The following is a 23,859-nucleotide window of genomic DNA, read 5'->3' as shown; positions in this document are numbered from 1 at the left end:
TAGTGTGGTATGTAGTAGTAGAAAGTACCCGGGGCGTTGCAGTAGTGTGGTATGTAGTAGTAGAAAGTACCCGGGCGTTGCAGTAGTGTGGTATGTAGTAGTAGAAAGTACCCGGGGAGTTGCAGTAGTGTGGTATGTAGTAGTAGAAAGTACCCGGGGAGTTGCAGTAGTGTGGTATGTAGTAGTAGAAAGTACCCGGGGAGTTGCAGTAGTGTGGTATGTAGTAGTAGAAAGTACCCGGGGCGTTGCAGTAGTGTGGTATGTAGTAGTAGAAAGTACCCGGGGCGTTGCAGTAGTGTGGTATGTAGTAGTAGAAAGTACCCGGGGCGTTGCAGAAGTGTGGTATGCAGTAGTAGAAAGTACCCGGGGCGTTGCAGTAGTGTGGAATGTAGTAGTAGAAAGTACCCGGGGCGTTGCAGTAGTGTGGTATGTAGTAGTAGAAAGTACCCGGGGCGTTGCAGTAGTGTGGTATGTAGTAGTAGAAAGTACCCGGGGCGTTGCAGTAGTGTGGTATGTAGTAGTAGAAAGTACCCGGGGCATTGCAGTAGTGTGGTATGTAGTAGTAGAAAGTACCCGGGGCGTTGCAGTAGTGTGGTATGTAGTAGTAGAAAGTACCCGGGGCGTTGCAGTCGCAGCAGCGGTCGTTGCCTCTCATTCGTCGGATTTCCTGAGTAACAGCTCTCGTCAGGTCCTCGCTGGCCCCGCCCCTGTCTCTGTGGCCATTACCGCGGCAACTGTCGTCCAGGGCCGCGTCCAGAGCTTCCTGTTTACTGTTGATCAGCACTGACACCCAGCTGTAAACAAACAAACAAACAAACAAACAAACAAACAAACAAACAAACACGGACACAGCGGGTCAGTCTGACAACCACAGCAATGAAAATCCGAACAGCAGTTAAGATTCTACCCCCCTCTGACAACACCCCCTCTGACAACACCCCCCTCTGACAACACCCCCTCTGACAACACCCCCCTCTGACAACATCCCCTCTGACAACACCCCCCTCTGACAACACCCCCCTCTGACAACACCCCCTCTGACAACACCCCCCTCTGACAACACCCCCCTCTGACAACACTCCCTCTGACAACACCCCCTCTGACAACATCCCCTCTGACAACACCCCCCTCTGACAACACCCCCTCTGACAACATCCCCTCTGACAACACCCCCCTCTGACAACACCCCCCTCTGACAACACCCCCCTCTGACAACACCCCCTCTGACAACACCCCCCTCTGACAACACCCCCTCTGACAACACCCCCCTCTGACAACATCCCCTCTGACAACACCCCCCTCTGACAACACCCCCCTCTGACAACACCCCCTCTGACAACACCCCCCTCTGACAACACCCCCCTCTGACAACACCCCCTCTGACAACACCCCCCTCTGACAACACCCCCCTCTGACAACACTCCCTCTGACAACACCCCCTCTGACAACACCCCCCTCTGACAACACCCCCCTCTGACAACACCCCCCTCTGACAACATCCCCTCTGACAACACCCCCCTCTGACAACACCCCCCTCTGACAACACTCCCTCTGACAACACCCCCTCTGACAACATCCCCTCTGACAACACCCCCCTCTGACAACATCCCCTCTGACAACACCCCCCTCTGACAACACCCCCCTCTGACAACATCCCCTCTGACAACACCCCCCTCTGACAACATCCCCCTCTGACAACATCCCCTCTGACAACACCCCCCTCTGTCAACACCCCCCTCTGACAACACCCCCTCTGACAACATCCCCCTCTGACAACACCTCCTCTGACAACACCTCCTCTGACAACACCCCCTCTGACAACACCCCCCTCTGACAACACCCCCCTCTGACAACACCCCCCTCTGACAACACCCCCTCTGACAACACCCCCTCTGACAACACCCCCCTCTGACAACACCCCCTCTGACAACACCCCCCTCTGACAACACCCCCTCTGACAACACCTCCTCTGAAAACACCCCCCTCTGTCAACACCCCCTCTGACAACATCCCCCTCTGACAACACCCCCTCTGACAACATCCCCCTCTGACAACACCCCCCTCTGACAACACCCCCTCTGTCAACACCCCCTCTGAAAACACCCCCCTCTGTCAACACCCCCTCTGTCAACACCCCCTCTGACAACACCCCCCTCTGTCAACACCCCCTCTGACAACACCCCCTCTGACAACACCCCCCTCTGACAACACCCCCTCTGACAACACCCCCCTCTGACAACACCCCCTCTGAAAACACCCCCCTCTGTCAACACCCCCTCTGACAACATCCCCCTCTGTCAACACCCCCTCTGTCAACACCCCCTCTGACAACACCCCCCTCTGTCAACACCCCCTCTGTCAACACCCCCTCTGAAAACACCCCCCTCTGTCAACACCCCCTCTGTCAACACCCCCTCTGACAACACCCCCCTCTGTCAACACCCCCTCTGACAACACCCCCTCTGTCAACACCCCCTCTGACAACACCCCCCTCTGACAACACCCCCTCTGACAACATCCCCCTCTGACAACACCCCCTCTGACAACACCTCCTCTGAAAACACCCCCCTCTGTCAACACCCCCTCTGACAACATCCCCCTCTGACAACACCCCCTCTGACAACATCCCCCTCTGACAACACCCCCTCTGACAACATCCCCCTCTGTCAACACCCCCTCTGACAACATCCCCCTCTGACAACACCCCCTCTGACAACATCCCCCTCTGACAACACCCCCCTCTGACAACACCCCCTCTGACAACATCCCCCTCTGTCAACACCCCCTCTGACAACACCCCCTCTGACAACACCTCCTCTGAAAACACCCCCCTCTGTCAACACCCCCTCTGACAACACCCCCCTCTGACAACACCCCCTCTGACAACACCTCCTCTGACAACACCCCCTCTGACAACATCCCCCTCTGACAACACCTCCTCTGACAACATCCCCCTCTGTCAACACCCCCTCTGTCAACACCCCCTCTGACAACACCCCCTCTGTCAACACCCCCTCTGACAACACCCCCTCTGACAACATCCCCCTCTGTCAACACCCCCTCTGACAACACCCCCTCTGACAACACCCCCTCTGACAACACCCCCTCTGACAACATCCCCCTCTGACAACACCCCCTCTGACAACATCCCCCTCTGACAACATCCCCCTCTGACAACACCCCCTCTGACAACACCCCCTCTGACAACACCCCCTCTGACAACACCCCCTCTGACAACATCCCCCTCTGACAACATCCCCCTCTGACAACACCCCCTCTGACAACATCCCCCTCTGTCAACACCCCCTCTGACAACACCCCCTCTGACAACACCCCCTCTGACAACACCCCCTCTGACAACATCCCCCTCTGACAACACCCCCTCTGACAACATCCCCCTCTGACAACATCCCCCTCTGACAACACCCCCTCTGACAACACCCCCTCTGACAACACCCCCTCTGACAACATCCCCCTCTGACAACACCCCCTCTGACAACATCCCCCTCTGACAACACCCCCTCTGACAACACCCCCTCTGACAACACCCCCTCTGACAACATCCCCCTCTGACAACACCCCCTCTGACAACATCCCCCTCTGACAACATCCCCCTCTGACAACATCCCCCTCTGACAACACCCCCTCTGACAACACCTCCTCTGACAACACCCCCCTCTGACAACACCCCCTCTGACAACACCTCCTCTGAAAACACCCCCCTCTGACAACACCCCCCTCTGACAACACCCCCTCTGACAACATCCCCCTCTGACAACACCCCCCTCTGACAACACCCCCTCTGACAACACCCCCTCTGACAACACCCCCTCTGACAACACCCCCCTCTGACAACACCCCCTCTGACAACACCCCCTCTGACAACACCTCCTCTGAAAACACCCCCTCTGACAACACCTCCTCTGACAACACCCCCTCTGACAACACCTCCTCTGACAACACCCCCTCTGACAACACCTCCTCTGACAACACCCCCTCTGACAACACCCCCCTCTGACAACACCCCCTCTGACAACACCCCCTCTGACAACACCCCCTCTGACAACACCCCCCTCTGACAACACCCCCTCTGACAACACCCCCTCTGACAACACCTCCTCTGAAAACACCCCCTCTGACAACACCTCCTCTGACAACACCCCCTCTGACAACACCCCCTCTGACAACACCCCCTCTGACAACACCCCCTCTGACAACACCTCCTCTGAAAACACCCCCTCTGACAACACCCCCTCTGACAACACCCCCCTCTGACAACACCCCCTCTGACAACACCCCCTCTGACAACACCTCCTCTGAAAACACCCCCTCTGACAACACCCCCTCTGACAACACCTCCTCTGACAACACCCCCTCTGACAACATCCCCCTCTGACAACACCCCCCTCTGACAACACCTCCTCTGACAACACCCCCCTCTGACAACATCCCCCTCTGACAACACCCCCTCTGACAACACCTCCTCTGACAACACCCCCTCTGACAACACCTCCTCTGACAACACCCCCTCTGACAACATCCCCCTCTGACAACATCCCCCTCTGACAACACCCCCTCTGACAACACCTCCTCTGACAACACCCCCTCTGACAACACCCCCCTCTGACAACACCCCCCTCTGACAACATCCCCCTCTGACAACATCCCCCTCTGACAACACCCCCCTCTGACAACATCCCCCTCTGACAACATCCCCCTCTGACAACACCCCCCTCTGACAACATCCCCCTCTGACAACATCCCCCTCTGACAACACCTCCTCTGACAACATCCCCCTCTGTCAACACCCCCTCTGACAACACCCCCCTCTGACAACACCCCCCTCTGACAACACCCCCTCTGACATCACCCCCCTCTGACATCACCTCCTCTGTCAACACCCCCCTCTGACAACACCTCCTCTGACAACACCCCCTCTGACAACACCCCCTCTGACAACACCCCCCTCTGACAACACCCCCCTCTGACAACACCCCCTCTGACATCACCCCCTCTGACAACACCCCCCTCTGACATCACCTCCTCTGTCAACACCCCCCTCTGACAACACCCCCTCTGACAACATCCCCCTCTGAAAACACCCCCCTCTGACAACACCCCCTCTGACAACATCCCCCTCTGAAAACACCCCCCTCTGACATCACCCCCTCTGACAACACCTCCTCTGTCAACACCCCCCTCTGACAACACCTCCTCTGACAACATCCCCCTCTGTCAACACCCCCTCTGACAACACCTCCTCTGTCAACACCCCCTCTGACAACACCTCCTCTGTCAACATCCCCCTCTGACAACACCTCCTCTGACAACATCCCCCTCTGACAACACCCCCTCTGACAACATCCCCCTCTGTCAACACCTCCTCTGAAAACACCCCCCTCTGTCAACACCCCCTCTGTCAACACCCCCTCTGACAACATCCCCTCTGTCAACACCCCCTCTGACAACACCCCCCTCTGTCAACATCCCCTCTGTCAACACCCCCTCTGTCAACACCCCCTCTGTCAACACCCCCCTGTGACAACACCCCCTCTGTCAACACCCCCTCTGTCAACACCCCCCTCTGACAACACCCCCTCTGTCAACACCCCCTCTGTCAACATCCCCCTCTGACAACACCCCCTCTGAAAACACCCCCTCTGACAACACCCCCCTCTGTCAACACCCCCCTCTGACAACACCCCCTCTGTTAACACCCCCTCTGACAACACGTCCTCTGAAAACACCCCCCTCTGACAACACCCCCTCTGACAACACCCCCTCTGACAACACCTCCTCTGTCAACACCTCCTCTGTCAACACCCCCCTCTGACAACACCCCCCTCTGTCAACACCCCCCTCTGACAACACCCCCCTCTGACAACACCCCCCTCTGACAACACCCCACTCTGACAGCATCCATCTTGGGGAGAGCACATCCAAAAATAAAACCGTCTGAACTCACGCCACACACTCAGCCTCGTCCTCTGTCAGAAAGTGGTACGTCCGGTTATCTGGAAGTACACAGAGTACACAGAGTACACAAAAGTACTATAAACCTTTGTGTTCAGGAGTCAATCCAGCCGAGCAGAAAGTATCATTGTGCATTTGTGCACGTCTTCATTTAGTTAGTGAAGTGAGGATTAAAGCAGCACTAAGTAACTTGTTTACCTTAATAGCGTTTATGGGATGATTGGGGGTCTTTCATCTCCCCCTGGTGTCTCTGGCCAGAAAACCATGTTTGCAACTTGACTGCCACCGGGCCGGAGTCACCAATACACACTAATGGAATCACGAAGAAGAAGCTAACAGGCTAACGGGCAAAGCTAACTGTGGGCAAGCGCCACTTAAACAGTTTTACAGCCAAGTTTGAGTGAAAAAAAAAGATCTGCATTGTGTAATTGGATGTACAATATCCCTCTGTCCCCTTGTCGTTTCTGTCAGCGTATGGACAATAAATGAGTCAAACCATAACGTGCTACGACACCTGCAGTGGCACTTACGGCCTCTAGGGGCATGAGTTACTTAGTGCTGCTTTAAACGAGGAGCCGCATTACACAGTTTTAATGCATGACGTGGAGTCACATCTGAAACTGTTCCTGGGCAGGAGTTATTATGATCGTTGGAAACAGCTGCTGTGTCCCACAAGGCACCATCCTAGGTCCTGTGCAGTTCATTTGATATGTGTGTACTGCAGTAGTAGCAGTAGTAGTAGTACTAATACTGCAGTACTCATGGTACTCACTGGAGATGAGGTGGAAACACTTCTTGTCCTCGTCGCTCGGTCGGACGTGGCACGTGAGCAGGTTCAGACGCGTCGGGGATTTGTTCGGCTGAGAATATGAAACACAAAGTTTCACAGCTGCAGAGTACTGCAGTACTCTGAAGAAGAACTCAGAGTACTGCAGTACTCTGAAGAAGAACTTAGAGTACTCAGAGTAATCGGATTACTCAGGCAGATGAGACTCACGGTGCCGTGGGAGATGGTCAGGTAACAGTCCTGGACACAGCACTTCCTCTTCTGCCACATCTTCCTCAAGCTAAAACATGTACAAGAGGAGGAGCAGAGGCTAAAACATGTACAAGAGGAGGAGCAGGCTAAAACATGTACAAGAGGAGGAGCAGAGGCTAAAACATGTACAAGAGGAGGAGCAGAGGCTAAAACATGTACAAGAGGAGGAGCAGGCTAAAACATGTACAAGAGGAGGAGCAGAGGCTAAAACATGTACAAGAGGAGGAGCAGGCTAAAACATGTACAAGAGGAGGAACAGGCTAAAACATGTACAAGAGGAGGAGCAGGCTAAAACATGTACAAGAGGAGGAGCAGGCTAAAACATGTACAAGAGGAGGAGCAGGCTAAAACATGTACAAGAGGAGGAGCAGAGGCTAAAACATGTACAAGAGGAGGAGCAGAGGCTAAAACATGTACAAGAGGAGGAGCAGGCTAAAACATGTACAAGAGGAGGAGCAGAGGCTAAAACATGTACAAGAGGAGGAGCAGAGGCTAAAACATGTACAAGAGGAGGAGCAGAGGCTAAAACATGTACAAGAGGAGGAGCAGGCTAAAACATGTACAAGAGGAGGAGCAGGCTAAAACATGTACAAGAGGAGGAGCAGAGGCTAAAACATGTACAAGAGGAGCAGTGGAGGGACAGATGATGAAAAAGGATGATAAGGATGTAGAGATGTCGAGTTTACCCGTCACTCTTCTTGTAGAGGAAGCCACTCTTCTCGGTTCCAAACTGTTTGTCTCCAACAAACGGCTGCAAACTGTAGATCACTTTAGGAGCCGCCTCCTGCAGAGACCGGAGTCAGACCAGGGTTAGACTGGGTTCAGACCATGTTCAGACCAGGGTTAGACTGGGTTCAGACCATGTTCAGACCAGGGTTAGATTTAGAATGCACTAGACTAGAGCATTAAAGCACATACATTTGTCATAATTAACCTGTACGTTTATAACATTAGCTGCACCGTAGCATCGATAGAAATGAAGTCTGTCTCTATATACGTTTCCATAGCAACAATCAAGGACATCTGTTTCCAGCAGATCGGGTCAATGAGTACATTACGTTGTCACAGCTTCTGCAAATGAAAACTTAAACAGGTGCTCCTACAGGAATGGGGTTTAGTCCTGGTCCAGTACCTGGTCTGGGTCGGGTCGGAGCAGGTCCCTCAGTGAGATCAGCTGCTTCTTCTGCTCCTCCTGACGCTGTTTCACCTGAACAACACGGGAACATCATCCACAGGGACATCATCATCATCGAAAGGAAGTTAGTGGTTTTAGACCTTACAGAGATGCTTTCAGACCCTACTGAGATGTTTTCTGACATCACTGAGATGTTTTAGGGCTGTACTGAGATGTTTTGAGATGTTTTTACTCATTACTGAGATATTTTAGGACCGTATTTAGATGTTTTAGGATCTTGCTGAGATGTTTTAGGATGTTTTCTGACCTTACTGACATGTTTTTAGATCTTACCCAGACATTCTTGGATATTACCGAGATGTTTGGGGACCTTACTGTGATGTTTTCGGACAATACTGAGATGTCTTAGGGGCCTGCTGAGATGTTTTAGGATGTTTTTGGATCTTACTGAGATGTATTGGGGCCTCCCTGAGATGTCTTCAGACCATCCTGAGATGTTTTCAGATCTTACTGAGATGTTTTCAGACCTTACAGAGATGTTTTCAGACCTTAGAGAGATGTTTTCAGATCTTACTGAGATGTTTTCAGACCTTACAGAGATGTTTTCAGACCTTACAGAGATGTTTTCAGACCTTAAAGAGATGTTTTCAGACCTTACAGAGATGTTTTTGGACATTACTGAGATGTTTTCAGACCTTACTGAGATGTTTTCAGACCTTACTGAGATGTTTTCAGACCTTACTGAGATGTTTTCAGACCTTACTGAGATGTTTTCAGATCTTACTGAGATGTTTTCGGACATTACTGAGATGTTTTCAGATCCTACTGAGATGTTTTCAGACCTTACTGAGATGTTTTCAGATCTTACTGAGATGTTTTCGGACATTACTGAGATGTTTTCAGATCCTACTGAGATGTTTTCAGACCTTACAGAGATGTTTTCAGACCTTAAAGAGGTGTTTTCAGACCTTACAGAGATGTTTTTGGACATTACAGAGATGTTTTTGGACATTACTGAGATGTTTTCAGACCTTACAGAGATGTTTTCAGACCTTACTGAGATGTTTTCAGATCTTACAGAGATGTTTTTGGACATTACTGAGATGTTTTCAGACATTACTGAGATGTTTTCAGACATTACTGAGATGTTTTTGGACATTACTGAGATGTTTTCAGACCTTACTGAGATGTTTTTGGACATTACTGAGATGTTTTCAGACCTTACTGAGATGTTTTTGGACATTACTGAGATGTTTTTGGACATTACTGAGATGTTTTCAGACCTTACTGAGATGTTTTCAGACCTTACTGAGATGTTTTCAGACCTTACTGAGATGTTTTTGGACCTTACTGAGATGTTTTTGGACATTACTGAGATGTTTTCAGACCTTACTGAGATGTTTTCAGACATTACTGAGATGTTTTCAGACATTACTGAGATGTTTTCAGACATTACTGAGATGTTTTCAGACATTACTGAGATGTTTTCAGACCTTACTGAGATGTTTTCAGACCTTACTGAGATGTTTTCAGACATTACTGAGATGTTTTCAGACATTACTGAGATGTTTTCAGATCTTACTGAGATGTTTTTGGACCTTACTGAGATGTTTTCAGACCTTACTGAGATGTTTTCAGACATTACTGAGATGTTTTCAGACCTTACAGAGATGTTTTTGGACATTACTGAGATGTTTTCAGACCTTACAGAGATGTTTTCAGACCTTACTGAGATGTTTTCAGACCTTACAGAGATGTTTTTGGACATTACTGAGATGTTTTTGGACCTTACAGAGATGTTTTTGGACATTACTGAGATGTTTTTGGACATTACTGAGATGTTTTCAGACCTTACTGAGATGTTTTCAGACCTTACTGAGATGTTTTCAGACCTTACTGAGATGTTTTCAGACCTTACTGAGATGTTTTCAGACCTTACAGAGATGTTTTTGGACATTACTGAGATGTTTTTGGACATTACTGAGATGTTTTCAGACCTTACTGAGATGTTTTTGGACCTTACTGAGATGTTTTTGGACCTTACTGAGATGTTTTTGGACCTTACTGAGATGTTTTTGGACCTTACTGAGATGTTTTTGGACATTACTGAGATGTTTTCAGACCTTACAGAGATGTTTTCAGACCTTACTGAGATGTTTTCAGACCTTACTGAGATGTTTTCAGACATTACTGAGATGTTTTCAGACCTTACTGAGATGTTTTCAGACCTTACTGAGATGTTTTTGGACCTTACTGAGATGTTTTTGGACATTACTGAGATGTTTTTGGACATTACTGAGATGTTTTCAGACCTTACAGAGATGTTTTCAGACCTTACTGAGATGTTTTCAGACCTTACTGAGATGTTTTCAGACATTACTGAGATGTTTTCAGACCTTACTGAGATGTTTTCAGACCTTACTGAGATGTTTTTGGACCTTACTGAGATGTTTTTGGACATTACTGAGATGTTTTTGGACATTACTGAGATGTTTTTGGACATTACTGAGATGTTTTTGGACATTACTGAGATGTTTTTGGACCTTACTGAGATGTTTTCAGACCTTACTGAGATGTTTTCAGACATTACTGAGATGTTTTCAGACCTTACTGAGATGTTTTCAGACCTTACTGAGATGTTTTTGGACCTTACTGAGATGTTTTTGGACATTACTGAGATGTTTTTGGACATTACTGAGATGTTTTCAGACCTTACTGAGATGTTTTCAGACCTTACTGAGATGTTTTCAGACATTACTGAGATGTTTTTGGACATTACTGAGATGTTTTCAGACCTTACAGAGATGTTTTTGGACCTTACTGAGATGTTTTCAGACATTACTGAGATGTTTTTGGACATTACTGAGATGTTTTCAGACCTTACAGAGATGTTTTTGGACCTTACTGAGATGTTTTTGGACATTACTGAGATGTTTTTGGACATTACTGAGATGTTTTTGGACATTACTGAGATGTTTTTGGACATTACTGAGATGTTTTTGGACATTACTGAGATGTTTTTGGACATTACCGCCGAGAGGACCGTGTTGAGTTGATCCATGTACTGCTTCAGTCTGGACGAGGTGGACACACACTCCTGCAGGAAACTGAGGAGAGATAGCTTTTATGTGGCTGTGGTCGTGTTGTAGTAATATTTGTAGTAGTAGTAGTACTTGCAGTGGTATTTGCAGTAGTAGTAGTAGTAGTATTGTCATACTCACATGTTGTGGCTGTGGTAGTGTTTGCTGAGGTTCTGCAGGAGGTCGACTCCTCGTTTGGTTTTGATCTCGTTCACTTTGATCAGATACTGCAGAAACACAAATGTACTGCAGTAGAAGTACCTCACACATGTACTGCAGTAGAAGTACCTCACACATGTACTTCAGTAGAAGTACCTCACACATGTACTTCAGTAGAAGTACCTCACACACACGTACTGCAGTAGAAGTACCTCACACACGTACTGCAATAGAAGTACCTCACACATGTACTGCAGTAGAAGTACCTCACACACGTACTGCAATAGAAGTACCTCACACGTACTGCAGTAGAAGTACCTCACACACGTACTGCAGTAGAAGTACCTCACACATGTACTGCAGTAGAAGTACCTCACACACGTACTGCAGTAGAAGTACCTCACATGTACTGCAGTAGAAGTACCTCACACACGTACTGCAATAGAAGTACCTCACACATGTACTGCAGTAGAAGTACCTCACACACGTACTGCAGTAGAAGTACCTCACACACGTACGGCAGTAGAAGTACCTCACACACGTACTGCAGTAGAAGTACCTCACACACGTACTGCAGTAGAAGTACCTCACACACGTACTGCAGTAGAAGTACCTCACACACGTACTGCAGTAGAAGTACCTCACACACGTACTGCAGTAGAAGTACCTCACACACGTACGGCAGTAGAAGTACCTCACACACATACTGCAATAGAAGTACCTCACACACGTACTGCAGTAGAAGTACCTCACACACGTACTGCAGTAGAAGTACCTCACACATGTATGTACTGCAGTAGAAGTACCTCACACATACTGCAGTAGAAGTACCTCACACACGTACTGCAGTAGAAGTACCTCACACGCGTACTGCAGTAGAAGTACCTCACACGCGTACTGCAGTAGAAGTACCTCACACACGTACTGCAGTAGAAGTACCTCACACACGTACTGCAGTAGAAGTACCTCACACACGTACTGCAGTAGAAGTACCTCACACATGTATGTACTGCAGTAGAAGTACCTCACACGCGTACTGCAGTAGAAGTACCTCACACACGTACTGCAGTAGAAGTACCTCACACATGTATGTACTGCAGTAGAAGTACCTCACACACGTACTGCAGTAGAAGTACCTCACACACGTACTGCAGTAGAAGTACCTCACACATGTATGTACTGCAGTAGAAGTACCTCACACGCGTACTGCAGTAGAAGTACCTCACACACGTACTGCAGTAGAAGTACCTCACACATGTATGTACTGCAGTAGAAGTACCTCACACGCGTACTGCAGTAGAAGTACCTCACACACGTACTGCAGTAGAAGTACCTCACACGCGTACTGCAGTAGAAGTACCTCACACATGTATGTACTGCAGTAGAAGTACCTCACACACATACTGCAGTAAAAGTACCTCACACATGTATGTACTGCAGTAGAAGTACCTCACACGCGTACTGCAGTAGAAGTACCTCACACATGTATGTACTGCAGTAGAAGTACCTCACACATGTATGTACTGCAGTAGAAGTACCTCACACATGTATGTACTGCAGTAGAAGTACCTCACACATGTATGTACTGTAGTAGAAGTACCTCACACACGTACTGCAGTAGAAGTACCTCACACGCGTACTGCAGTAGAAGTACCTCACACACATGTACTGCAGTAGAAGTACCTCACACGCGTACTGCAGTAGAAGTACCTCACACATGTACTGCAGTAGAAGTACCTCACACGCGTACTGCAGTAGAAGTACCTCACACGCCTACTGCAGTAGAAGTACCTCACACACATGTACTGCAGTAGAAGTACCTCACACACGTACTGCAGTAGAAGTACCTCACACATGTATGTACTGCAGTAGAAGTACCTCACACACATACTGCAGTAGAAGTACCTCACACACATACTGCAGTAGAAGTACCTCACACACGTACTGCAGTAGAAGTACCTCACACACATACTGCAGTAGAAGTACCTCACACGCCTACTGCAGTAGAAGTACCTCACACACATACTGCAGTAGAAGTACCTCACACACATGTACTGCAGTAGAAGTACCTCACACGCGTACTGCAGTAGAAGTACCTCACACACGTACTGCAGTAGAAGTACCTCACACATGTATGTACTGCAGTAGAAGTACCTCACACACGTACTGCAGTAGAAGTACCTCACACATACTGCAGTAGAAGTACCTCACACACGTACTGCAGTAGAAGTACCTCACACGCGTACTGCAGTAGAAGTACCTCACATGTACTGCAGTAGAAGTACCTCACACACGTACTGCAGTAGAAGTACCTCACACACATACTGCAGTAGAAGTACCTCACACACGTACTGCAGTAGAAGTACCTCACATGTACTGCAGTAGAAGTACCTCACACACATACTGCAGTAGAAGTACCTCACACATGTATGTACTGCAGTAGAAGTACCTCACACACATACTGCAGTAGAAGTACCTCACACACATACTGCAGTAGAAGTACCTCACACACGTACTGCAGTAGAAGTACCTCACACACATACTGCAGTAGAAGTACCTCACACGCCTACTGCAGTAGAAGTACCTCACACACATACTGCAGTAGAAGTACCTCACACGCGTACTGCAGTAGAAGTACCTCACACATGTATGTACTGCAGTAGAAGTACCTCACACATGTATGTACTGCAGTAGAAGTACCTCACACACATACTGCAGTAGAAGTACCTCACACACATGTACTGCAGTAGAAGTACCTCACACGCGTACTGCAGTAGAAGTACCTCACACACGTACTGCAGTAGAAGTACCTCACACATGTATGTACTGCAGTAGAAGTACCTCACACATGTATGTACTGCAGTAGAAGTACCTCACACATACTGCAGTAGAAGTACCTCACACACGTACTGCAGTAGAAGTACCTCACACATGTATGTACTGCAGTAGAAGTACCTCACACATACTGCAGTAGAAGTACCTCACACACGTACTGCAGTAGAAGTACCTCACACATGTATGTACTGCAGTAGAAGTACCTCACACATACTGCAGTAGAAGTACCTCACACACGTACTGCAGTAGAAGTACCTCACACATGTATGTACTGCAGTAGAAGTACCTCACACATACTGCAGTAGAATTACCTCACACATGTATGTACTGCAGTAGAAGTACCTCACACATGTATGTACTGCAGTAGAAGTACCTCACACATGTATGTACTGCAGTAGAAGTACCTCACACACGTACTGCAGTAGAAGTACCTCACACGCGTACTGCAGTAGAAGTACCTCACACACGTACTGCAGTAGAAGTACCTCACACATGTATGTACTGCAGTAGAAGTACCTCACACGCGTACTGCAGTAGAAGTACCTCACACACGTACTGCAGTAGAAGTACCTCACACACGTACTGCAGTAGAAGTACCTCACACACGTACTGCAGTAGAAGTACCTCACACATGTATGTACTGCAGTAGAAGTACCTCACACGCGTACTGCAGTAGAAGTACCTCACACATGTATGTACTGCAGTAGAAGTACCTCACACATGTATGTACTGCAGTAGAAGTACCTCACACATGTATGTACTGCAGTAGAAGTACCTCACACATGCTGAGCTGAAAGGAGCGCCTCTCATGGTGAAGTTCTTCCGCGAGCTCGGACCCTGAGACTTCGGTCCGGACCATTCCGTACGCTCTCGCCAAGTCGCGCTTCTCTTTCTCCACCTGTTTACTGTGAAAGTACTGCGTCAAATACTGCAAAAGTACTACCAATACTGCAGAATGCTGGCACTCACAAGCGGTTTTCGTAGTCCCTCCAGGCGCGGTCCACCGGCTTCTTCAGCTCCTGGGACACATTCACATTGTTGTTAAAGAGTTGGATCATTGCTTCCTCCCACAAAGGAAATGACCATATTTGGATTACAGCGTCATCTCGGTCACAGCCTTTCGTGCTACACGTGGATACCAAACCTGTCAGTATTTGGGAATTAATAAGCGTGGGAAAGACCAGGGAGCCACGCAGTCACATTGGGGGACATTTTACAAACTGTTCCAAAATGTTCAAATTTTTCCATTATTTTCAAAAATTTCGAGACTTTTTAAACCGTAAAGGGTGACGCTTTAAACTGTGACTGCTTGAATTGCGATTCCTGGCGCTAACTCGGAGAGAGGAGGTGAAAACCATGAGTAGGACGGTGATGGCAGAATGAAGCGTGTCAATGTTAAAGTGAGAGAAGTTTGACGGACCCCGCGCACGTCCCTGAGGTCTCCTTTCACCAGCGAGTCCAGGAAGAAGTTCACGTTGTGGAGGAGACTCTTCAGCTGCAACACAAGCACCAGGGCATCAGGGTTAGGAGTGGGAGGAGCTTCACCATCACAATGTCCAGGACCGCTCACACGTTTGGAAACACTTTCTATGTGTTTGCTTTGCTTTATTTTCAACCCTGCGATTCTCATATAGATGTAAAGTCAATGAAACGGTTCGCTTTGTACAAAATGTTCAAGTTTTACAAAAATAGATTTGTGAATTGAGGTCAAGTAACAATAAAGTCAACAATGCAAATACAGTATAGTGGAGAGTGGGGTCAGTGGAGCCTTTATATTTAGAAAATAAAACATTTTTATGTAAGATTATAGATTTGATCTTTAAATGATTTGAACTCATCTGACAAAAACCCACTTAACTTAACTTAACCTCTTAACTCCCGCCTGAACCGAGAGGATCTTTTTCCTCACGTCAGATTTTTGTTTTCCATCATTTTTTTGTTGGGCATTCAACTCATTTTTGTAACTTTTTTGTCATTTTTTCGTCCATTTTTTATCACATTTTTGTCATTTGTTTTCTTCATTTTTTGTCAATTTTTTTTAATTTTTTTGTCACATTTTTATCACAGTTTTGTCATTTTTTCATCCATTTTTTATCACATTTTGTCACATTTTTGTCATTTTGTTTGTCGTTTTTTGTCACATATTTGTCATTTTTTCGTCATTTTTTTAATACAATTTTTGTCATTTTTTCGTCACATTTTGTTATTTTTTGTTACATTTTTGTCATTTTTTTGGTCAAATTTTCATCAAATTTTTGTCAAATTTTTGTCATTTTTTGTCAAATTTTTTGTGACATTTTTGGGACATTTTTGCCACTTTTTCATCAATTTTTCGTCACTTTTTTGTCAATGTTTTCTCACTTTTTTGTCACATTTCCATGATTGTTTTCGTCTCAGTACGTGTGTGAGGTACTTCTACTGCAGTACGTGTGTGTGAGGTACTTCTACTGCAGTACGTGTGTGAGGTACTTCTACTGCAGTACATACATGTGTGAGGTACTTCTACAGCTTTTGTCCAGAAGCTTTTGGACTGGGGTAAAGCCAAACTGGAGAAAATGTGCTCGGTTCCGGTGGGAGTTAAGGGGTTAAAGGAACAGGCCGGTGTTTTTCCATACTGAGATATGTTCTTACCTGAGATTAGACGAGTTGATGCGTAACTGTCTGGTGGAAGAGTGTGGTAGCTTCCAACTTCACCCCAGACGCATCAACTCGTCTAATCTCAGGTAAGAACATATCTCAGTATGGAAAAACACCGGCCTGTTCCTTTAAAACCCACTTTTATGAAAAAAGTGTTTTCTCAAAGTGAACGCACTAGGTTTGTGGTTTTTCTGACGTTTGTCATTTGGTTTGGTATAAAAGCAGGATTAGTCGTGTATACAACTGTGGTGTTTTCAAAGAAGATACAATGGGGTAAAGAGGTCCATAACATTTAAATGTACAATTGTATATTTTTTGTTTACTGGTGGCTCTGGGTCGATATGGGAAAATTATAATGAAATATGACATTAAAGGATTTGTCTTTTTAAGAGACAAAAATGTCATAATCTGCAAAAATCGTTATTATAGTGTTAATAAAAAATTGCATAAAATTGTTAATGGGAAACAATAAAATGTAAAAAATAAAATTTGACGCTTAGTGTCCATTTCACGTTTAAATCTGGAGGTTCTCTGAAAATGAGCCACAAGACACTTTTTTTTAAGACCAATATCTTTAAAGCCATATTTCCCTGAGGATTTTTGAAAATGCAAACAACTAGTGGTGTATTTATATGAATATATTTACATAGTTCTCTGGCACTGTGGAGTGAAGTACTAAGTTCACGGTAAACCTACTTCATCCATCAGTAAAAAGTACTTCTGACGCCAGGAGGAGGTGGTCATAGTAGTATGTGCAGAACTCGTACCATGTTCTTGGTGGGGCTGAGGATTTCCCGGGAGAACTCGGCCAGTTTGCAGAAGGCGGAGCCGACTTCGCTCTCGCCGCTGGAGTGGCAGTTCACCGACAGCTTCTGCATGGCGTGGATGTACTGCTCCATGTGACACACGTGCTCTACGGGGACAACATTCATTTACAGATGTTCACTCGACTGGACCAGTGTAAATATGAGGGAAAATGTGTTTTCTGTCATTTATGTTTTCATCAAACAAACAGGCTTTGTTTTGTGGCAGATTAGTTCCAAAGGTTTGCTCAGGGGGATTTGGGACCATGGACTTTGAATAAACTAGTTATAAAATAACTGTTGTTTCAATACATCAGGCAGTTTACAGCCAGCAGGGGAAGACACAGGACAGCGAGGGAGGTAAGGGAGCAAGGGGAGCGATAGAGGGGAGAGAGAGGGGTAGAGAGGAGAAGGGGGAGAGGGAAGAGAGGGGGAGAGGAGAAAGAGGGGGGAGAGAAGAGAGAGGGAGGAGAGCGAGGGGGAGAGGAGAGAGTGGAGAGAGGAGAGAGGGAGAGGAGAGAGAAGAGAGAGGGAGGAGAGCGAGGGGGAGAGGAGAGAGAGGGGGAGAGAAGAGAGGGAGGAGAGAGGGGAGAGGAGAGAGTGGAGAGAGGAGAGAGAGGGAGGAGAGCAAGGGGGAGAGGAGAGAGTGGGAGGAGAGAGGGGAGAGGAGAGAGAAGAGAGAAGAGAGAGGGAGGAGAGCGAGGGAGAGGGGAGAGAAGAGAGAAGAGAGAGGGAGGAGAGCGAGGGAGAGGGGAGAGATAGGGGAGAGAGGGAGGAGAGCGAGGGGGAGAGGAGAGAGAGGGAGGAGAGAGAGGGAGAGGGAAGAGATAGGGGAGAGAGGGAGGAGAGAGAGGGGGAGAGAAGAGAGAGGGAGGAGAGCGAGGGAGAGGAGAGAGTGGAGAGAGGAGAGAGAGGGAGGAGAGCAAGGGGGAGAGGAGAGAGTGGAGAGAGGAGAGAGGGAGAGGAGAGAGAAGAGAGAGGGAGGAGAGCGAGGGGGAGAGGAGAGATAGGGGAGAGAGGGAGAGGAGAAAGAGGAGAGAGGGAGGAGAGCGAGGGAGAGGGGAGAGAAGAGAGAGGGGAGAGAGGGAGAGGAGAGATAGGGGAGAGATAAGAGAGGGAGGAGAGGAGAGAGGGGGAGAGGAAAAAGAGGAGAGAGGGAGGAGAGCGAGGGGGAGAGGAGAGAAGAGAGAGGGGAGAGAGAGAGTGGCGGAGAGGGGAGAGAAGAGAGAGGGGAGAGAGAGAGTGGCGGAGAGGGGAGAGAAGAGAGTGGCGGAGAGGAGAGAGTGGAGAGAGGAGACAGAGGGAGAGGAGAAAGAGGAGAGAGGGAGGAGAGCGAGGGGGAGAGAAGAGAGAGGGAGGAGAGCGAGTGGAGAGAGAAGAGAGAGGGAGGAGAGCGAGTGGAGAGAGGAGAGAGGGAGAGGAGAGAGAAGAGAGAAGGAGGAGAGAGAGGGGAGAGAAGAGATAGGGGAGAGATAAGAGAGGGAGGAGAGGAGAGAGAGAGGAAATAGGAGAGAGAGGAGGAGAGGAGACGGGGAGAGAGAGAGAGAAGGGAGATAGGAGTGGAGGGGAGAGAGGAGGGGGAGATGAGAGCTAGGGGGAGAGGGAAAGAGAAAAGAGAGGAGGAGAGGAGAGAAAAGGGGTGGGGAGACAGAGAGGAGGGAGGGGGAGAGAGGAGAAAAGGGAGAAAGAGGGAGGAGAGGAGAGAGAAGATAGAGGAGGATGTACCTTGTCCTGAGTTGAATTTGGCTTTTGCTGCTTTCTTCATTTTCTGCAACAAAACCAGGTCACTGTCCAGAGCCTGAGGAGGAGAGAGACGGGTGAAGAGGAGACACTGAGGAAGAGGAGACACTGAGGAAGAGGAGACACTGATGAAGAGGAGACACTGATGAAGAGGAGACACTGAGGAAGAGGAGACACTGATAAAGAGGAGACACTGATGAAGAGGAGGATGAAGTGTATTTGCTTATTTGGTCGGACAGTACATGATAATGAACATACATGGACTCATGCATGTAAACATGTCACACCTCCTCGATGCCCTGCACGGTGCTATAGTAGTAGTATTAGTAGTAGTAGTAATAGTAGTAGTAGTAGTACTTGTACCTCCTCGATGCCCTGCACGGTGCTATAGTAGTAGTAGTAGTAGTAGTAATAGTAGTAGTAATAGTAGTAGTAGTAGTACTTGTACCTCCTCGATGCCCTGCACGGTGCTATAGTAGTAGTAGTAGTAGTAATAGTAATAGTAGTAGTAGTAATAGTAGTAGTAGTAGTACTTGTACCTCCTCGATGCCCTGCACGGTGCTATAGTAGTAGTAATAGTAGTAGTAGTAATAGTAGTAGTAGTAGTACTTGTACCTCCTCGATGCCCTGCACGGTGCTATAGTAGTAGTAGTAGTAGTAGTAATAGTAGTAGTAATAGTAGTAGTAGTAGTACTTGTACCTCCTCGATGCCCTGCACGGTGCTATAGTAGTAGTAGTAGTAGTAATAGTAATAGTAGTAGTAGTAGTACTTGTACCTCCTCGATGCCCTGCACGGTGCTATAGTAGTAGTAATAGTAGTAGTAATAGTAGTAGTAGTAGTAGTACTTGTACTTGTACCTCCTCGATGCCCTGCACGGTGCACCTGCACAGTGACATCTTGTCGCAGAAGGAGGAGGTGGTGGGAGACTTCCAGTCCTCCTGCACCTCCCTCAGAAAGTCCTGCACCTCCATCAGGAGCAGCACGGAGTGACGTCACCACGAAGCTCGCGCACGGTCCGGTCCAGGTGCACGTGGCTCCGAGAAACACAGTCCGGTACCGACACAAAGAGCGGGCCGTGGGTCTCCCGGTGCCGCTGTGAGGCGCACCTGTCCCGGGCAGCACCTCTCCTGTCCCCGCTGCTGTGGGACAAAGCGCTGCTCCTGGACGGGTTTGGGAGCGGTGTGGGCGGATACTCCTCAGCTCGTGTCCGGGCTGTGGAGCTGATGAGGCGGATAGTCTCTTTCTCCCCTCGGTGAGAACCAAGCGGCTCCTCCGCGGCTCGTACCCGGGCTGGGATGCTGCTGGGGCGGGAACAGTGTTTCTCCCTGCTTCTGGATGATCAGCGGGTCCTGGCTCAGCTCCACGCCAGGCTGGGATGCTGCTGGGGCGGGGATAGCCTTCTCCCTGCTCCTGGATGATCAGCGGGTCCTGGCTCAGCTCCAGACCGGACTGAGATGCGGCGGTGGCGGCTCGGCTCCGTACCAGTGTCCGCTTCTTGAGTCTCTGTCCTGGGCCTGTGCCTGGCGCTGAGTCGAGTCGCAGGTTCAGATTTTCGGACCTTTGTTTCTATCTTTTTGTCACGGACGTGCGCGTCCACGAGAGTACCCCATGAGCGTGCACGCGCACAGCTGTGACGCGCAGCTGTAAGGATGCTCTCACTCTTTGTTACATTATAACAGTAAATAAACGTCTTTCATTCTCATTGAATGGTTTTCTCGTGATTTTAAGTAAATTTTCAACGTTTTAATTAATGTAATATTATCTTTTCTGCATAACCTGTTGCCTATGAGCGCCCCCTTGTGTTAATTGGCTTCATTACATGTTCATGTGGAGGAGCTGGTTCTTCAGCAGCGACAGGCAGTTTACATTTACATTGATTTATTTTCTAATTAATCTTCATAAGGGGCCACAAAAGAAGCCTGAATTGAGTCGGAGCAATAACTCAAACTTGTTCTGCAACTTTATCCTATAGTACATTACACTAAATTGTGTATTTTGAATATCTGATACTGGTATTTAGTAGTACTATTATTCAACTTCTTATCCTTGTTAACTATACCATCGCACTGAAAGCTCCGAGTACATTTCCCTGGGGGCCAAAACATACATGGGGAGTCTATCGCCGGGGTCCGTTAACAAAAGCTCCTAAAAAAAAATGCTTTGATTGGGAAAATACTATTGAGGAAACTTTTTTCAGTAAATGAAAAATAATAAGCCTGACAGGACATTACCCAATGTGTTGTTTGTATCCTGATCTCTCATCATGTCAGTTCCCTCTGCTGGACACCTGTGGAATTCTTTCCTTTTATTTTTATTCAAGAGGCCCCCTAGTGGCTGGAGTGAGCATTCTAGTTTATTTATTTACAAAATCTTAACTCTGCAAAGGAATGGGCTAGAGACTTCCTTTTTTTTTTTTTTTACATGACCAGGAATTTATGCCCTATAAGTCGTGTGCCAGATTTAATCATCTCGCAGGCCAGATGTGGCCTGTGGGCTGTAATTTGCCCCGGTCTGGACTAGAGGGAGGTCACATGAGTGTAAATTGCCAACATTATGCGGACAATGCTGTTTTTTATGCACCCGCTAAGTCACCGTCCACATGGCTGAGGTCAGTCAATGGCTCATTTAAAATCAGTTGGCGCTAAATTTAAAGAGGGGGTATTATGCTTTTTTCAGCCACATAGCACCAGTCTATGGCACACTACAATGATGACGAAACCTTCTGTTGGTCTGTAAATGCAGTAAATTAGAATAACTGCCTTGTATAAAATTGCTCTTTCAAAATGGCGGTAGCGAAAGACTTGAAATAGGCCCCTGTCTCTTTAAGAACCTCCGACCCTTTCCGACACGCCCCCTCCACACGCTGTCTGTGGCATCACAACACTGCGCTCGTTGTCTCAACTGTATTGAAACTACGATCGGTGCATTTTAATTTTTATTGTTGGAAAGGAGCTACTGTTTATCACTTTGTGAACAATGGCCACACAGGATATTATTTGGAGACGAACCTTCCACACCGGACGCTTGGAAGGGGCTCTTGCCTGAAAAAAAACTGCTGTTTGGAGGCTATCTCTTTGCATCTGCCATGCCCTATGGATCTCTAACTATACCCCCATGGACGACACCAGGATCTGCAGGAGCCCATACGATTCAAAGACGGACATTATCTGTGCAGGTGGACAGTGGTTTTTCGAGGTTACCCGTTAGTTTGTTATAATCGACTACAGCTCATTGTTGATGAAAAGTCTGCAATAAACCACAAATGTGTAAAGCCAGGCTCATTGTGTGATCATCGTAAAGGCTGCTTCAAGTAGTTGCCTGCTTTATTGACGTTATTTGTGCATATTATGCTGCCTGTTTTCAATGAATGTTGTGAAGGTGAAGGTTGTTAGCTTGTCGTGGCTAATAGTGCCTTAGCTCCGGGAGAAAACCACTCGGCTACGACTCACTGTAGATGAAATGTGAGCAATAAACTACAAAATCAACAAGCCAGGCTCCGTGTGTGATCATCATAAAGGCTGCTTCAAGCAGTTGCCTGTTTTAGTGACGTTTTCAATGCATAATATGCTTGTATTCAGTGAATTTTCCCGTTAGCTTGTCGCGGCTAGCTTGTTAGCTCCGGGAGAAAACCACTCGGCTATGACCCATTGTAGATGAAATGTGAGCAATAAACTTCCAAATCAACAAGCCTGGCTCCGTGTGTGATCATTGTTAAACGGTTCTTTATGTGTGTGGTGGTTTTATTGACTTTATGTGTGCATATTTCTCGTTTTCACGTGATGACTCGAGGTTTAGCTTAGCATTAGCTTTCTCCGGAGGCTCTGTGCATCATCAAGGCCCAGCGCAGAACCAGACACTGAAATAAGCGTTCTTGTCACCGGTTTTAATCCTGGGTGTTTCGATAACAGAAACACTGATGTGTGTCTTTGTAAAAGTCTGCTGTAACTCTGGTTCACAACACATGAAGCTAATCCTCCATGATGACTCTGTTTACATCTTAGGGCTAGACACTGCGGGGAGGGGGTTCTGCTGAGGGGCAGTGGTTGGTTACTCGGCTGGTGACGAAAGGTTGGAGGCGTATCCTGGAGGTCGGAGGCGTTTCCTGAAGGAATCAGGCGTTTTATCCCTAAAATGGCCGCCATCGGAGTTTTTACAGATTACTCGAAAATACGTGAATGTGCTAAGGCAACACTTCAGGCATGTTTTTAATGAGGGAATGACTTAATAACATGATGTAAAGCTTGAAAAAGTCGATTTTGCATAATACCCCCCCTTTAACTAAAACTGTATCAATGTGTTTTACTATTAAAAGACAAAATGTAGAGTACAAAATGAGTAAAAGATTTTAAATACCTTGGATTAGTCCTCCAACCCAACTAAAATATGACAAACATCTTCAGATACTCATTAGACACTATTTTCAACCAGGTCGCCCTTCTGTACACACACAATGATAT

The 23,859-nt window shown here is 47.6% G+C and overlaps 1 protein-coding gene across 3 annotated transcripts in view; it reads right to left on the bottom strand.

Annotated features, from left to right (window-relative positions):
- Nucleotides 1-21,084, bottom strand: part of unm_sa1614 (un-named sa1614) — a 42,301-nt gene extending 21,217 nt beyond the window's left edge. Inside the window, exons 1-14 of one of the 3 annotated variants that reach the window (XM_079555985.1) lie at nt 20,260-21,084; nt 19,387-19,459; nt 17,626-17,771; nt 15,642-15,716; nt 15,191-15,240; nt 14,997-15,126; nt 11,369-11,454; nt 11,179-11,254; nt 8,145-8,219; nt 7,699-7,796; nt 6,971-7,040; nt 6,746-6,833; nt 5,966-6,014; nt 616-794 (exon numbers count right to left, since the gene is read on the bottom strand). In XM_079555985.1, the coding sequence (XP_079412111.1) occupies nt 616-794; nt 5,966-6,014; nt 6,746-6,833; nt 6,971-7,040; nt 7,699-7,796; nt 8,145-8,219; nt 11,179-11,254; nt 11,369-11,454; nt 14,997-15,126; nt 15,191-15,240; nt 15,642-15,716; nt 17,626-17,771; nt 19,387-19,459; nt 20,260-20,373 (1,309 nt within the window). In that variant the 5' untranslated portion in view covers nt 20,374-21,084. Of the gene's footprint in view, nt 1-615; nt 795-5,965; nt 6,015-6,745; nt 6,834-6,970; nt 7,041-7,698; nt 7,797-8,144; nt 8,220-11,178; nt 11,255-11,368; nt 11,455-14,996; nt 15,127-15,190; nt 15,241-15,641; nt 15,717-17,625; nt 17,772-19,386; nt 19,460-20,259 lie in introns of those variants that run through there. The other 2 variants (XM_079555984.1, XM_079555986.1) reach the window with 2 other exon arrangements.
- Between the last annotated feature and the right edge of the window lie 2,775 nt (nt 21,085-23,859).

This window comes from Gobius niger (assembly GCF_951799975.1).
Source record: "Gobius niger genome assembly, chromosome: 5".
In the NCBI taxonomy this organism is placed as follows: Eukaryota; Metazoa; Chordata; class Actinopteri; order Gobiiformes; family Gobiidae; genus Gobius; species Gobius niger.
The sequence above is the reverse complement of the archived record's forward strand: the minus strand, read 5'-3'. Positions and strand labels throughout refer to the sequence as shown.